Source organism: Nerophis ophidion, linkage group LG17 (assembly GCF_033978795.1).
Source record: "Nerophis ophidion isolate RoL-2023_Sa linkage group LG17, RoL_Noph_v1.0, whole genome shotgun sequence".
Lineage (NCBI taxonomy): Eukaryota > Metazoa > Chordata > Actinopteri > Syngnathiformes > Syngnathidae > Nerophis > Nerophis ophidion.
Genome location: NC_084627.1, coordinates 23,781,077 through 23,798,620, shown reverse-complemented (window position 1 = coordinate 23,798,620; position 17,544 = coordinate 23,781,077). Strand labels below are relative to the sequence as shown.

Genomic DNA, 17,544 nt, shown 5'->3' with positions numbered 1-17,544 from the left:
GTGGCAAAACATGTTTTCACAACGGCACGTGTGCCAACGTTTACGGTAATAACCAAATTGGAAAACAAAGCATCTATTAGTGCTTCATTTCGTTGATAATTAATGCAGACTCAGCCGGCTGCTACAAGTGTTGGAAGGGTGATATTGTAAGGAATGTAGCGTCCCGACAAAAGCATGCAGAGTCTGAGAAATCTTTTTAAAGTCTATCGCCACGGACACACATTTTTTTACCTCAGCCTCAACAGCAACACTTCCTCATTACACACCAACCACAGCGGGCGAGGTGTGTTCACCCACCCGGGAATTCTGAGCATCAAAACGACAACACAAGCAAGTCATTTTTGGTGTTTTGTATTGCTGCTGGTTTTAATGCAACATTATTATTATTATCATATTGATTTTGTTACTTGTGAAGTGAAGTGAATTATATTTATATAGCGCTTTTCTCTAGTGACTCAAAGCATATTTACATAGTGAAACCCAATATCTAAGTTACATTTAAAGCAGTTTGGGTGGCACTGGGAGCAGGTGGGTAAAGTGTCTTGCCCAAGGACACAACGGCAGTGACCAGGATGGCAGAAGCAGGGATCGAACCTGGAACGTTTAAGTTGTTGGCACGGCCACTCTACAAACCGAGCTATACCGCCAAACCGTACTTTATCATTTTATTTATATCATTGAAGTACCAAATTATTAGTGTTTCACTCGCATGTCACAAAAATTCAGGAAAATAAAAAAATGTAATGTTTGTAAACAGACATTCAGTTTTTAAAGTACTCTTAATGCAATGGCACAGTTTCAAGAGTACCGATTTACCACACCGGTTCATGGTGTCCTGATACAACTTTGTCACTTCCGATAGTATGCAGCAGGGGTCACCAACGCAGTGCCCTCAGGCACCAAGTAGCCCAAAAGGACCAGATGATTAGCACGCTGGCCTGTTCTAAAAATAGCTCAAATAGCAGCACTTACCAGTGAGCTGCCTTTATTTTTAACATTTTATTTATTTAGTAGCAAGATGGTCTCGCTTTGCTTACCATTTTTAATTCTAAGAGAGACAAAACTCAAATAGAATTTGAAAATCCAAGAAAATATTTTATAGACTTGGTCTTCACTTGTTTAAATAAATTAATAATTTTTTTTTTTACTTTGCTTCTTATAACTTTCAGAAAGACAATTTTAGAGAAAAAAATAAAACCTTAAAAATGATTTTAGGAGTTTTAAACACACATACCTTTTTACCTTTTAAATTCCTTTCTCTTCTTTCCTGACAATTTAAATCAATGTTCAAGTAAATTTATTTTTTTTATTGTAAAGAATAATAAACATGTTTTAATTTAATTCTTCTTTTTAGCTTCTGTTTTTTCGACGAAGAATATTTGTGAAATATTTCTTCAAACTTATGATTAAATTCAAAAAAAATATTCTGGCAAATCTAGAAAATTTGTAGATTTAAATTTATCTCTTAATTCAAAGTCTTTTGAATTTCTTTTAAAATTTTTGTTCTGGAAAATCTAGAATAAATAATGATTTGTCTGTTAGAAATATAGCTTGGTTCAATTTGTTATATATTCTAACAAAGTTCAGATTGTATTTTAACCTATTTAAAACATGTCATCAAAATTCTAAAATTAATCTTAATCAGGAAAAATTACTAATGATGTTCCAAAAATTCTTCTTATTTTTTTCAAAAAGATTCGAATTAGCTAGTTTTTCTCTTCATATTTTTCGGTTGAATTTTGAATTTTAAAGAGTCGAAATTGAAGATAAACTATTTTTTTTCAATTAAATTTTCATTTTTGTCGTGTTTTCTCTTCTTTTAAACCATTCAATTAAGTGTTTTTTTCATCATTTATTCTCTACAAAAAACCTTCCGTAAAAGGAAAAAAAAATGTACGACGGAATAACAGACAGAAATACCCATTTATATATATATATATATTTATATATATATATACATATATATAGATTTATTTATTAAAGGTAAATTGAGCAAATTGGCTATATCTGGCAATTTATTTAAGTGTGTATCAAACTGGTAGCCTTTCGCATTAATCAGTACCCAAGAAGAAGCTCTTGGTTTCAAAAAGGTTGGTGACCCCTGCACTAGACACACCAATAAGCTTGTTTATAGTTGTACAATAAAACTCCTCATAGGAAGTTGCCATTTGTTATATTTGTTATAGCTTTGTGACCTGATACAATGCATGTTAATGAAAATGTGAAATATAAATGTGAAAGATTGTAGCCAAAGGCCGATTTCCATCTGCATATCATTGCAAAGAAACAAGCCCAGGGCTCCCACAAATTCAGAATTATAGTGAATTGTATTTTTCATGCATTTATTTTTGCTGCATTTATCTGGCACAAGTGGAAAGACGGTCCCTTAAAATAATGACGAAATTAAACCTGTCCGTGGTGCAAAAAAGGTTGGGGACTCCTGTACTAAAATATGCATTCAAGCTCTAAAGGAGGAATATTCAACAACATTTTTTTTGGGGCCACATTTACGGAAAGCCGAACTTCTCCCTTCATTGTTATCTTTACTTTCTATATTTTGGGAAATCAGCATCCCCTAAAGTAGACAATTGGTTTTGGTCTAATTATTTTTTTATAGTAACAAGAGCACTGTAGTGTTTTAAAGGACATTGTGCAAAAATTCTGGTCAATGAACATCTTTCTGACAGTGCCTTAGTCTTTTGAAGAATCTGCTGCAAAAATGTGAGTCTCTCACAAGTTTTTTGGAACTGAACTCGCATTTTCTCGTGTATTAGTGCCGCAGCCTCTCCCATGAGCACAACTTCAGTGCACAAAATCTAAATAACTATAGAAGCACTGCAGGACTGCTTCTAAAATGCACATACAAAGTGGTGCATGTCTGCTGCTTGTTTCAGAACATAGAAAAAAGCCACAGAAGGGAGCATGGGAACATGAATGTGCAGGAAATGAGTCAGGGATTCCCCTACATGTAAAAAAAAGCTGTCACACCTTTAAAATTTGGGGGGGTTTTAACGTAAAAACAATTTAAGTAATATATTGTATGACTGCATTACTTGCGCACTATTGACTACTGATGCACCAAATATTCGGCCACCTAAAACTGACTTTGATTACTGAAACAGCACTGTTGAAACAGGATGTTGTGATGAGGCGCAAGCAATTGTCTGGAGCGGAGGCCGCATATCTGCCGGCTGCGATGTGCACGTACTTTAATAAATCTGTATTATACAGTATAGGGCTGGGCGATATATCGATATACTGGATATATTGCGGGTTGGTCTCTGTGCGATGTTGAAAATGACTATTTTGTGATATTTGAGTATACGTTCTCACGCAGTTGTTTTGAGCTGCGGGCGTTACACTGCATGCGATTCCCACTCTTTCTTGTCTCTCCTTCTCACAGAGATGTAAACAAGCACATTTTCTTACATACGTCACATACTGTCGCGCGTGCAACGTCATACGCCCTCGCATAGCAGAGAGGTAGCGACATGGGTAACGTTAGCTGTGGCACGTGGTGTTAGCGGAGCGGTGCGAGTGGTAATACGAGAGAGAGAAGGTGCGAATCTGGTAACAAATGGAGGAAGACTTAATTCCAAAGAAAAACAGTACGGGGTCTTGACACGTGCACACATAGGGCCCTATGGGTGCTTGAGCCCCTGCCCTTTTTTTGCCTCGTCTTAAAAAGTGCCCTCTGCCTGTGTGTGTGTTTTTTTTCTTTAAACAACATTAATAAATTCCTGTTAGGGATGTAAAAGAAAAAAACAAAACAAAAAAACAGCGCTACAAAAACTCCACGTTTTCTTGTAATACCGGGTTTTTTGAGCCTGCGCTTCTGCCAGAGAGAGAGACAGAGGGCGAGTGAGTGAGTGAGTGAGAGAGAGAGAACCAACTGCGGCCTGAGGAGACATGACAGTGGAGCAGCTTGAACCTGTGAGTTATAGTCTAGTCGCTGTCCACTTTTTCAGCATCTAATATGGGGAATATTTCAGAAAAACGCTGTATTATTCTATTATTCAATGTGTCAGCTTCTGTTTTTGCCAGACGTCGGAGCACGGCGCATCAATTGAGCACGGCACATCTATTCCGCACAGAGCAGAGCGGATCGTGCGGGACAGGAAGTAGTGTACAAAATACAAAATAAAACACCGGGTCAATTTTCAAAATAAAATGCACTGTGTTTATGGCGGATCACATTTATCTCACAGTAGAGGTTTAGATATAAAGTTGTATTGTGTTTCAGTTGTTTAGTCTGAGCATTAAGTGAGAAAGACCTTAAGTTACAACTTGATGCTGTTTTCATCAAGTTAAGGGAAGAAGGACAAATTTTCACATTGAAGTTTTTTCCATTTGGGTATTTATTTTAATTTTTTTTTTCAAAGTTCATGTTGCACTGTTCCATCCATCCATCATCTTCCGCTTATCCGAGGTCGGGTCGCGGGGGCAGCAGCCTAAGCAGGGAAGCCCAGACTTCCCTCTCTCCAGCCACTTCGTCTAGCTCTTCCCGGGGGATCCCGAGGCGTTCCCAGGCCAGCCGGGAGACATAGTCTTCCCAACGTGTCCTGGGTCTTCCCCGTGGCCTCCTACCAGCTGGACGTGCCCTAAACACATCCCTAGGGAGGCGTTCGGGTGGCATCCTGACCAGATGCCCGAACCACTTCATCTGGCTCCTCTCGATGTGGAGGAGCAGCGGCTTTACGTTGAGCTCCTCCCGGATGGCAGAGCTTCTCACCCTATCTCTAAGGGAGAGCCCCGCCACCCGGCGGAGGAAACTCATTTCGGCCGCTTGTACCCGTGATCTTATCCTTTCGGTCATGACCCAAAGCTCATGACCATAGGTGAGGATGGGAACGTAGATCGACCGGTAAATTGAGAGCTTTGCCTTCCGGCTCAGCTCCTTCTTCACCACAACGGATTGATACAACGTCTGCATTACTGAAGACGCCGCACCGATCCGCCTGTCGATCTCACGATCCACTCTTCCCCCACTCGTGAACAAGACTCCTAGGTACTTGAACTCCTCCACTTGGGGCAGGGTCTCCTCCCCAACCCGGAGATGGCACTCCACCCTTTTCCGGGCGAGAACCATGGACTCGGACTTGGAGGTGCTGATTCTCATTCCGGTCGCTTCACACTCGGCTGCGAACCGATCCAGTGAGAGCTGAAGATCCCGGCCAGATGAAGCCATCAGGACTACATCATCTGCAAAAAGCAGAGACCTAATCCCGTGGCCAACAAACCGGAACCCCTCAACGCCTTGGCTGCGCCTAGAAATTCTGTCCGTAAAAGTTATGAACAGAATCGGTGACAAAGGACAGCCTTGACGGAGTCCAACCCTCACTGGAAACGTGTCCGACTTACTGCCAGCAATGCGGACCAAGCTCTGACACTGATCATACAGGGAGCGGACTGCCACAATAAGACAGTCCGATACCCCATACTCTCTGAGCACTCCCCACAGGACTTCCCGAGGGACACGGTCGAATGCCTTCTCCAAGTCCACAAAGCACATGTAGACTGGTTGGGCAAACTCCCATGCACCCTCAAGAACCCTGCCGAGAGTATAGAGCTGGTCCACAGTTCCACGACCAGGACGAAAACCACACTGTTCCTCCTGAATCCGAGGTTCGACTATCCGGCGAAGCCTCCTCTCCAGTACACCTGAATAAACCTTACCGGGAAGGCTGAGGAGTGTGATCCCACGATAGTCGGAACACACCCTCCGGTCCCCCTTCTTAAAGAGAGGGACCACCACCCCGGTCTGCCAATCTAGAGGTACCGCCCCCGATGTCCACGCGATGCTGCAGAGTCTTGTCAACCAAGACAGCCCCACAGCATCCAGAGCCTTAAGGAACTCCGGGCAGATCTCATCCACCCCCGGGGCCTTGCCGCCGAGGAGCTTTTTAACTACCTCAGCGACCTCAGCCCCAGAAATAGGAGAGTCCACTACAGATTCCCCAGGCACCGCTTCCTCAAAGAAAGACGTGTTGGTGGGATTGAGGAGGTCTTCGAAGTATTCCCTCCACCGATCCACAACATCCGCAGTCGAAGTCAGCAGAACACCATCCGCACCATACACGGTGTTGATAGTGCACTGCTTTCCCTTCCTGAGGCGCCGTATGGTGGTCCAGAATCGCTTCGAAGCCGTCCGGAAGTCGTTTTCCATGGCTTCCCCGAACTCTTCCCATGTCCGAGTTTTTGCCTCCGCGACCGCTAAAGCTGCACACCGCTTGGCCCGTCGGTACCCGTCCACTGCCTCCGGAGTCCTATGAGCCAAAAGAACCCGATAGGACTCCTTCTTCAGCTTGACGGCATCCCTCACTGCTGGTGTCCACCAACGGGTTCTGGGATTACCGCCACGACGGGCACCAACAACCTTGCGGCCACAGCTCCAATCAGCCGCCTCGACAATAGAGGTTCGGAACATGGTCCACTCGGACTCAATGTCCCGCACCTCCCTCGTGACATGTTCAAAGTTCTCCCGGAGGTGTGAATTGAAACTCTCTCTGACAGGAGACTCTGCCAGACGTTCCCAGCAGACCCTCACAATGCGCTTGGGCCTGCCAGGTCTGTCCGGCATCCTCCCCCACCATCGCAACCAACTCACCACCAGGTGGTGATCGGTAGAAAGCTCCGCCCCTCTCTTCACCCGAGTGTCCAAAACATAAGGCCGCAAATCCGATGACACAACTACAAAGTCGATCATGGAACTGCGGCCTAGGGTGTCCTGGTGCCAAGTGCACATATGGACACCCTTATGTTTGAACATGGTGTTTTTTATGGACAATCCGTGACGAGCACAAAAGTCCAATAACAAAACACCACTCGGGTTTAGATCCGGGCGACCATTCTTCCCAATCACGCCTCTCCAGGTTTCACTGTCGTTGCCAACATGAGCGTTGAAGTTTCCCAGTAGGACAAGGGAAACACCCGGAGGAGCACTTTCCAGTACTCCCTCGAGTGTACCCAAAAAGGGTGGGTATTCTGAACTGCTGTTTGGTGCGTAAGCACAAACAACAGTCAGGACCCGTCCCCCCACCCGAAGGCGAAGGGAAGCTACCCTCTCGTCCACTGGGTTGAACTCAAACGTGCAGGCTTTGAGCCGGGGGGCAACGAGAATTGCCACCCCAGCCCGTCGCCTCTCACTGCCGGCAACGCCAGAGTGGAAGAGGGTCCAATCCCTCTCGAGAGAAGTGGTTCCAGAGCCCTTGCTGTGCGTCGAGGTGAGTCCGACTATATCCAGCCGGAACTTCTCTACCTCGCGCACTAGCTCAGGCTCCTTCCCCCCCAGTGAGGTGACGTTCCACGTCCCAAGAGCTAGCTTCTGTAGCCGAGGATCGGACCGCCAAGTGCCCTGCCTTCGGCTGCCGCCCAGCTCACAATGCACCCGACCTCTATGGCCCCTCCTATGAGTGGTGAGCCCATTGGAGGGATGACCCACGTTGCCTCTTCGGGCTGTGCCCGGCCGGGCCCCATGGGGACAGGCCCGACCACCAGGCGCTCGCCATCGTGCCCCAACTCCGGGCCTGGCTCCAGAGCGGGGCCCCGGTGACCCACGTCCGGGCGAGGGAAATCTGGGTTCATTTTGTTGTAATTCCATAGAAATCTTTGAGCTGCTATTTGTCTGATCACTCACCTAGGACCTGTTTGTCTTGGGAGACCCTACCAGGGGGCATGAAAGCCCCCAGACAACATAGCTCTTAGGATCATTGGGACACGCAAACTCCTCTACCACGGTAAGGTAGCAGCTCAGTTCAATATTAAAGTGCTTATCTTTAACAATAAATAGCCTAATAATAAACCAGTGTTTTGTTGTTTTCATGTCTTTCAAGCCAATGATAATGTGAATTAACTCATTATGACAATAATTTGTTGACACAAAAGAAATGGCAATCACTTTTACCAACAAAGGACACACAGCTAAGTAGATAGCTTCCTATTAGCAAATTTAATTTCACATTAATTTCCATATTGTGTAAAGGACCAAAAAAAAAATCCCTGCCCTTTTCTGACTTTGAGCCCCTGCCCCTCTACAATCATGTGCACGTCCCTGACGGGGTCCATCGTCTGACGGTGGTTTGGCTTCAAGCGGGTAGACGTTGAACAGACAACCATAATATGTAAAGTTTGCAGCAAAAGCGTTGCTACAAAAAGTAACAGCACTACTAATTTGTAGCATCTTTTGAAAAGTCACCCGCTAGAGCAGGGGTAGGGAACCTGTGGCTCTAGAGCCAGATGTGGCTCTTTTGATGACTCCATCTGGCGCTCCAATCTTACCTGACATTGCTTAACACAATTAGTAATGAATAATTCCACTGGTAGTCAGTGTTTTGAAATGACATGAATGTTTGTGCCACTGCTTAATAACTGTTTAATATAAAAAACATTTTTTTGGTCAATTGACTTAGTTGTGATTTCCCTCTCTGCATGAAAGTTTAAAATGAGCATATATCAATTCAGTATGAACAAGAATGTTTTAATTTAGACACATAGAATCAAAATATCGAGATATATATCGTGCATTGTGACATGGCCTAAATATAGAGGTATTAATAAAAGGCCATATCGCCCAACCTTAATACAGTATCTACAAAATGTGCAATGTGCAAATATTAGGAGGACAGAAAGAGGAGAGAAAATACATCTGGAGCAACAAACAGCGTGAAGCAAGTGAGAGGGGAACTTCACTTTTTTATGGAATTTTGCCTATCAATCATAATTCTTACGAGAGACAATGTACTGTACGTCCTTTTTTTTTTTAAGACTTTGCCAAATGCAACTAATGAAGGCACCATTAGCATTCGAAACCGTTTAAAACAACTTCAAACCCCTCCATCCATGTTTAAAATCAATCAATCAATCAATCAATCAATGTTTACTTATATAGCCCTAAATCACTAGTGTCTCAAAGGGCTGCACAAACCACTACGACATCCTCGGGCAAGGAAAACTCACACCCAGTGGGACATCGGTGACAATAATGACCCAGTGGGACGTCGGTGACAATGATGACTATGAGAACATGATACTGTGATACTGATGATACTGATGACTATGAGAACATATGAGAACATGATACTGTGAAAGATCAATCCATAATGGATCCAACACAGTCGCGAGAGACCAGTCCAAAGCGGATCCAACACAGCAGCGAGAGTCCCGTTCACAGCGGAGCCAGCAAGAAACCATCCCAAGCGGAGGCTGATCAGCAGCGCAGAGATGTCCCCAGCCAATACACAGGCAAGCAGTACATGGCCACCGGATCAGACCGGACTCCCTCCACAAAGGAGAGTGGGACATAGAAGAAAAAGAAAAGAAACGGCAGATCAACTGGTCTAAAAAGGGAGTCTATTTAAAGGCTAGAGTATACAAATGAGTTTTAAGGTGAGACTTAAATGCTTCTACTGAGGTAGCATCTCGAACTGTTACCGGGAGGGCATTCCAGAGTACTGGAGCCCGAAATGAAAAAGCTCTACAGCCCGCAGACTTTTTTTGGGCTTTGGGGATCACTAATAAGCCGGAGTCCTTTGAACGCAGATTTCTTGCCGGGACATATGGTACAATACAATCGGCAAGATAGGATGGAGCTAGACCGTGTAGTATTTTATACGTAAGTAGTAAAACCTTAAAGTCACATCTTAAGTGCACAGGAAGCCAGTGCAGGTGAGCCAGTACAGGCGTAATGTGATCAAACTTTCTTGTTCTTGTCAAAAGTCTAGCAGCCGCATTTTGTACCAACTGTAATCTTTTAATGCTAGACATGGGGAGACCCGAAAATAATACGTTACAGTAGTCGAGGCGAGACGTAACAAACGCATGGATAATTATCTCAGCGTCTTTAGTGGACAGAATGGAGCGAATTTTAGCGATGTTGCGGAGATGAAAGAAGGCCGTTTTAGTAACGCTTTTAATGTGTGCCTCAAAGGAGAGAGTTGGGTCGAAGAAAATACCCAGATTCTTTACCGTGTCGCCTTGTTTAATTGTTTGGTTGTCAAATGTTAGAGTTGTATTATTAAATAGAGTTCGGTGTCTAGCAGGACCGATAATCAGCATTTCCGTTTTTTTGGCGTTGAGTTGCAAAAAGTTAGCGGACATCCATTGTTTAATTACAATACATGATGTCAGTATATAAATATAATGTAGTAACAAACACATTCATAACACTATGTACACCACAATATTTCCTGTATTTTGCTAATTTTAAGCATTGCCAGAACTTAATTCCTTGGCGCATTTATTATCGTCCTTAGAGCAATGTATGTACTACTTCCGGCACCAGACACGTGAGTGTCTTCAAATCGTGGCAGACTTGCTAATAGACAACTGTTTTTGGACAATGAGGATTCACAACCTTATCTTTTTGAAGCTGAATATACAGAGGATGAAAGAAGCTTAGCGAGCACAAGGAGAGGGTAAAACGTTCGAGCAGACGAAAGCTAAGAGAGTCAGGACGGTAAATGTGGAGCATGCAGCCAAGCTATCCAGACATAAATGGAGTGCTTACCCAAACTTAACTGGAGAAAAAAAAACATTACCAGCCAGCTTGACCAAACATAACTTTCAAACGAGTGAGTCACAAAAATATTGATCATGATACATGCAGCATAATGTGCTTCTTAGTTGTTAGCTGTGTACAAACAAAACATGGAATGTGGGCTATAACTTTACAGATACCTTAATATGATTGTTCATGTTTTTTAGTCAGATTGTACAGATTGGTTTTGTGCATTACAAACTCCAAAGCTATTCAGCTATTGATGCAAAAGCTATCTTACGGCTAATACTGTAGCATGCCGTCGCAAGGCCATGTATTCCTACGCTAGAAAAACAGTACCTCGGTGTTTGCTCTTACAATTAAAAGGTCACGACAGCTTGGTTATTACACAGGTTACATTATGTAAACAAAGTATTGTTGGTGGTTTTTGGATGCACTTTTATACTGATTTGGAAGCAGAATTGATTGCTCCCATCAGCAGCATTTCTAACCACATTAAGCGAGCCGATTATTACGAATTAATTTCCAAAGGGAAAAAAAACATGTCTGTCCTGTCTCCCATAAGAATAGTGAATGATGGGAAAAATTCCCCAAAAAAGTGCAGTTCACCTTTAAGCATGTGTTATTTGGATCTAGGTTTTGTACGGTTTACCGGTATTAGTATAGTACCGCGATACTAATGAATAATTTTCGGTACAATACCGTCTCTGAAACGTACCGGTCCCGTAACCCCCGCGCCCGCGTCGAATTCACGTCGTCCCATTACTGGTTTGGGAGCAGACAAGCATGTTCGGTGGCACACAATCACGGAGTACTTACAAGCAGACACCGTTTGTAGACAGAAAAGGGAGAACGGACCCATTTTGGCTTAAAAACAAAAGATAAAAGTGAAGTTATAACACTGTAATGCCCTCAGGAAGAGGTTCTTTAAGACATGGCTAGCTAACCAGTGACTAACGTCCATCCGCAGTCTGCAGTGTTTCAGCTACTTCTAAATTACTATTCCTCCCCTCCATGGCAACAAATAAAGTAAGTTTCTTACAGGTATCATCCCTGCAGGACGAGGAATAGCTAAACATGCTTCACTACACAACGTAGCTCACCGCCATCAAAATGTAAGCAAACGCCACTGGTGGATCTACACCTGACATCCACTGTAATGATATCAAGTACAGACACGTATCTAGTCGATTTACTATGATTACATTGAAATTTTTTGGCATCACAACATTTTCTTTCGTTTTTTAAAAATGTATATTATGTTTATTAACTCAGGAAATATGTCCCTGGACACATGAGAACTTTGAATACGACCACTGTATGATCCTGTAACTACTTGGTATCGGATTGATACCCAAATTTGTGGTATCATCCAAAAATAATGTAAAGTATTCAAACAACAGAAGAATCAGTGATTATTACATTTTAACAGAAGTGTAGATACAAGCATGTTAAAAGAACGTAAACAGATATTAACAGTGAATAAACAAGTAAATTAACAATTCATTTTCTACCACTTGTCCTTAATAATGTTGACAAAATACAAACCCCGTTTCCGTTTGAGTTGGGAAATTGTGTTAGATGTAAATATAAACGGAATACAATGATTTGAAAATCATTTTCAACCCATATTCAGTTGAATATGCTACAAAGACAACATATTTGAAGTTAAAACTGATAAACATTTTTTTTCTGCAAATAATCATTAACTTTAGAATTTGATGCCAGCAACCATGACAAAGAAGTTGGGAAAGGTGGCAATAAATACTGATAAAGTTGAGGAATGCTCATCAAACACTTATTTTGAACATCCCACAGGTGTGTAGGCTAATTGGGAACAGGTGAGTGCCATGATTGGGTATAAAAGCAGCTTCCCAAAAAATGCTCAGCCTTTCACAAGAAAGGATGGGGCGAGGTACACACCTTTGTCCACAACTGCGTTAGCAAATAGTCAAACAGTTTAAGAACAACGTTTCTGAAAGTGCAATTGCAAGAAATTTAGGGATTTCAACATCTACGCTCCATAATATCATCAAAAGGTTCAGAGTCTGGAGAAAAAAGGTCCGCGTAAGCGGCATGGCCGGAAACCAACATTGAATGACCGTGACCTTCGATCCCTCAGACGGCGCTGTATCAAAAACCGACATCAATCTCAAAAGGATATCACCACATGGGCTCAGGAACACTTCAGAAAACCAGTGTCACTAAATACAGTTTGTCGCTACATCTGTAAGTGCAAGTTAAAGCTCTACTATGCAAGGCGAAAGCCATTTATCAACATCCAGAAACGTCGCCGGCTTCTCTGGGCCCGAGATCATCTAAAATGAACTGATGCAAAGTGGAAAAGTGTTCTGTGGTCTGACAAGTCCACATTTCAAAATTTTTGGGGAAATATTCGACATCGTGTCATCCGGACCAAAGGGGAAGCAAACCATCCAGACTGTTAACGACGCAAAGTTCAAAAGCCAGCATCTGTGATGGTATGGGGGTGCATTAGTGCCCAAGGCATGGGTAATTTACACATCTGTGAAGGCACCATTAGTGCAGAAAGGTACATACAGGTTTTGGAACACCATATGCTGCCATCTAAGCGCCATCTTTTCCAAGCCACATTCAGCACGTGTTACAACAGCGTGGCTTCGTAAAAAAAAGACTGCAGGTACTTTCGGGGCCCGCCTGCAGTCCAGACCTGTCTCCCATCGAATATGTGTGGCGCTTTATGAAGCGTAAAATACGACAGCAGAGACCCCGGACTGTTGAACGACTGAAGCTCTACATAAAACAAGAATGGGAAAGAATTCCACTTTCAAAGCTTCAACAATTAGTTTCCTCAGTTCCCAAACATTTATTGAGTGATGTTAAAAGAAAAGGTGATTTAACACAGGGGGGAACATGCCCTTTCCCAACTACTTTGGCACGTGTTGCAGCCATGAAATTCTAAGTTAATTATTATTTGAAAAAAAAAATAAAGATTATGAGTTTGGACATCAAATATCATGTATTTGTAGTGCATTCAATTGAATATGGGTTGAAAAGGATGTGCAAATCATTGTATTCCGTTTATATTTACATCTAACACAATTTCCCAACTCAAATGGAAACGGGGTTTGTACATAGATGTGGAAGTAGAGCAGATGTGTGAGTGAGTGATATCACTAAGCAAGACATGAGGTTAGGTTTGCTTTTTTCAGCAAACCTAACTGCACAGTACAAACAGAATGGAATGCTGATTGACAAGGTACATTAGCATTTAGCATCGGCTTTGGCCAAAGTCAAGCATTTCCTCTTTCACACACGCACACAAAGTTTCTCACAATGTTGCTGTTGTGGGCGTAGTTTATGCGGAGAATACCCATGGCCTCGATGAGGTTTTGGATGGAGTTGACGATGTTCTGGTTCACCAAGCGAGCAAAGGGTCTTCTTTGAGTTTCGGTGTAGCCGCTGCCATGGAGGATCCTTATCTGTTTGATAAAAGTGCTCTTCCCGCTTTCTGCCGTCCCTAAAGAGGTTGATAAAGGAGAGAAAAAAGAGAGAACGGGGACAAAAGAGATTAAAGCAGGGGTGTCAAAAGTACCGGCCCGAGGACCAGATCAGGCTCGCGAACAGGTTTTATCTAGCCTGCGGGATGAGTTCGCTAAATATAAAAATGAATCTGAACTTTTTAAATGAAAGAAACAGCTGTTTTAAATGTGTCCACTGCACGTCACATTAGCAATTCTTTGTGTCTTATGCTACATCATCAGTTGAAGAAAATGATCAAACTACATAAATAGTAGGGGTGTGGGAAAAAATCGATTCGAATACGTTGTGCTTTTCAGAATCCATTCTCATTTTTAAAAAATCGATTTTTTTTTTTTTTTTTGGGGGGGGGGGTATTTTTTATTTATCAATCCAACAAACCACAACACAGCAATACCATAACAATGCAATCCAATTCCAAAACCAAACCTAACCCAGCAACACTCAGAACTGCAATAAACAGAGCAATTGAGAAGACACAAACACGACACAGAACAAACCAAAAGTAGTGGAAAAAAAAATGAATATTATCAACAACAGTATCAATATTAGTTATAATTTCAGCATAGCAGTGATTAAAAATCTCCCATTGACATTATCATTAGACATTTATAAAAATTTTAAAAAAGAACAATAGTGTCACAGTGGCTTACACTTGCATCTCATAAGCTTGACAACACATTGTGTCCAATGTTTTCACAAAGATAAAATAAGTCATATTTTTGGTTCGTTTAATAAATAAAACAAATTTACATTATTGCAATCAGTTGATAAAACATTGTCCTTTACAATTATAAAAGCTTTTTTTTTTTTTTTTTTAAATCTACTACTCTGCTAGCATGTCAGCAGACTGGGGTAGATCCTGCTGAAATCCTATGTATTGAATGAATACAGAATCGTTTAAAATCGGAAAAATATCATTTTTGAATGGAAAATTGAATCAAATCTAAAAAAAAAAATCGATATATTATCGAAACGTGACCCCAAGAATCGATATTGAATCAAATCGTGGGACACCCAAAGATCCACAGCCCTAATAAATAGCATCCTGTAATTTGATTTTGATGTAATGCTTTTATCTTGATGGATTGAAAATGAACACCAATGAGTTGATTGATTTAGACTTATTTTTTATTGTCATTCAAATTTGAACATAACAGTACAGATGAGAATGAAATTGTGTTGCATTAGCTCATGGTAGTGCAGGATGAAAGAGCAATAAGGTGCAGATATAAATAAATATATTACTGTACAGATAAATATATTGCACTTTTGCGTATGCATCCACGTTTATGGATGTATGTTATATTGTCTTTATATTCCCGCGTGTTCATCCATTTTTGGGGTGGAATTGAGGGGATTCTTATGTTGCGTTCAAGAGTCTTATGGCCTGAGGGAAGAAGCTGTTACAGAAGCAGCAGCTGATAAAGGACTGATGAGCATTATCACTAGAGATAAAAAGACAATATCGGACTGCCAATATTATCGGCCGATAAATGCTTTAAAATGTAATATTGGAAATTATCGGTATCGGCCCAATGCAGCTGAGATAGGCTCCCCCCCCCCCGCTGCCCAGAATGGGACAAGCAGTAGGAAATGGATGGATGGATGGAGGGTTTCAAAAAGTAAAATGTATGACTTTTTAAAACGCCGCTGTATGGAGTGGTACACGAACATAGGGAAAAGTACAGAGCAGTTGCGTCTACCAGTCAGCAGCCCCTCCCCTCTTCCACACACAACACAGGAGTTGCAGCACAACTGCAGCATGAGAGGTTTACTGGCGATGCTTGATGACCTCTTCAAACCTGCCGAGAGCGAAGCATAACAACAAGAGTGTGTTGTTGCCGGTGCTGTAGCCGTGGCTAACAAGCGAGCACGCTCGGTGACTGACTAACGACATGGTTTGGGATTATTTAAGTGTTTCTGACGGATAAAAAACTGGCAATTTGCAATGACTGCAAAAAGTTGGTTATGCAAGGAGGAACCAAGACATCTTCCTTTAATACGAGCAATTTTATCTCCCACCTCTTCAAGAATCATAAAGAGATACACGACAAATACAAGTGGAAGATGGATGAAAAGCAAACACAGGAAAAAAGTAGTACCACACAGTTGTCGCTTAAAGACTCCGCAGAGAAAAAAACAAAAATACAACAAAAAACACCCCAAAGCGAAAGCCCACGTTGTGGTCAGGAACAACGCACGCAGTATGGCAAAAGCGACGGTGGAGTTTGGTGTGGCTAGTCTGCTCTGCATGGCGCACACTTTGCAGCTTGCAGTGAGCGGAGGTGCCCTGTCTCAACGCAGCATTTCAGAAGCTCTGGTGACTGCTTGGCCACTTCAAGCACTCACCACCAGCTTGCAGCACATTTTCGTTACTCATACATATACGTTAGAGCAGGGCAGATTGAGCCCAGTTTATAATTTCCTGTTATACAGTTTACCAAGTAGCCTTGCACTAGAGGAGGACTATGTTATTGTTTACTTTATTACTCTAGTATACTCTGGACTGAATGAAGCTGCGTGCCTTCATTGTTTTTGTAGCCTTTGTTTTGAGGCATGTTTAAAAAAAAAATAATAATGGACTTTGTGAAAGTCAAAGTGTAGTATTTCCAATAGTTGTAGTGGATGTCAGGACTATCTCAGGGAGAGCATGTCCCAAATTCCAAGCTGCTGTTTTGCTGGGGGTACTTGAAGGTATGCCAAGGGGTAAGTGAGATTTTAAAAAAATATTCTAAAAATAGCAACAATTAAAAAATAATTTATAAATATATTTATTGAATAATACTTCAACAAAATACGAATGTAAGTTCATAAACTGAACATCAAATCAAGAAGGCTATTCCATCCAATACCATAAACCCAGAGTTTCCCCCATGCCAAGATGGTTTGACCCTACCTGGCGGTGCCACACAGCACCAACTGTCAATCAACTATCGATGTAGAAAACAATGGAGGCTTGGTTAAAGCGTAGCAGTAATGCAGCTGAAAACAAGGAGGAATATGTGCCAAAAAAGGCCAAACCAAAATTCAGACAGTATTCCGAAGAATATGTGTTAATGAGATTTACGGCTTCGAGTTGTAACCCCCCCAAGGCATTGTGTTTTTTCTGTGGAGAAATGTTAGCTAACAGCGGCATGAAGCCCGCACATCTTCAGCGGCATCTCCGGACAAAACACGCTTGCCATGTCGATAAGCCACCTGATTTTGTCAAGGCGTTGAGGGGATCTGGTTTGGTGACTGCAGGATTAGGTCTCTGCTTTTTGCAGATGATGTGGTCCTGATGGCTTCATCTGGCTAGGATCTTCAGCTCTCACTGGACTGGTTCGCAGCCGAGTGTGAAGCGACTGGGATGAGAATCAGCACCTCCAAGTCAGACTCCATGGTTCTCGCCCGGAAAAGGGTGGAGCGCCATCTCCGGGTTGGGGAGGAGACCCTGCCCCAAGTGGAGGAGTTCAAGTACCTTAGAGTCTTGTTCACGAGTGAGGGAAGAGTGGATCATGGGATCGACAGGCGGATCAGTGCGGCGT

The 17,544-nt window shown here is 42.4% G+C and overlaps 1 protein-coding gene across 2 annotated transcripts in view; it reads right to left on the bottom strand.

The window, feature by feature from the left end:
- The window catches only part of LOC133536242 (guanine nucleotide-binding protein subunit alpha-11-like), a 44,221-nt gene that overhangs the window by 14,335 nt on the left and 12,342 nt on the right, over nt 1-17,544 (bottom strand). For both annotated transcript variants that reach the window (XM_061876623.1, XM_061876624.1), the window contains exon 2: nt 13,810-13,994. In XM_061876623.1, the coding sequence (XP_061732607.1) occupies nt 13,810-13,994 (185 nt within the window). The remainder of the gene's footprint in view (nt 1-13,809; nt 13,995-17,544) is intronic.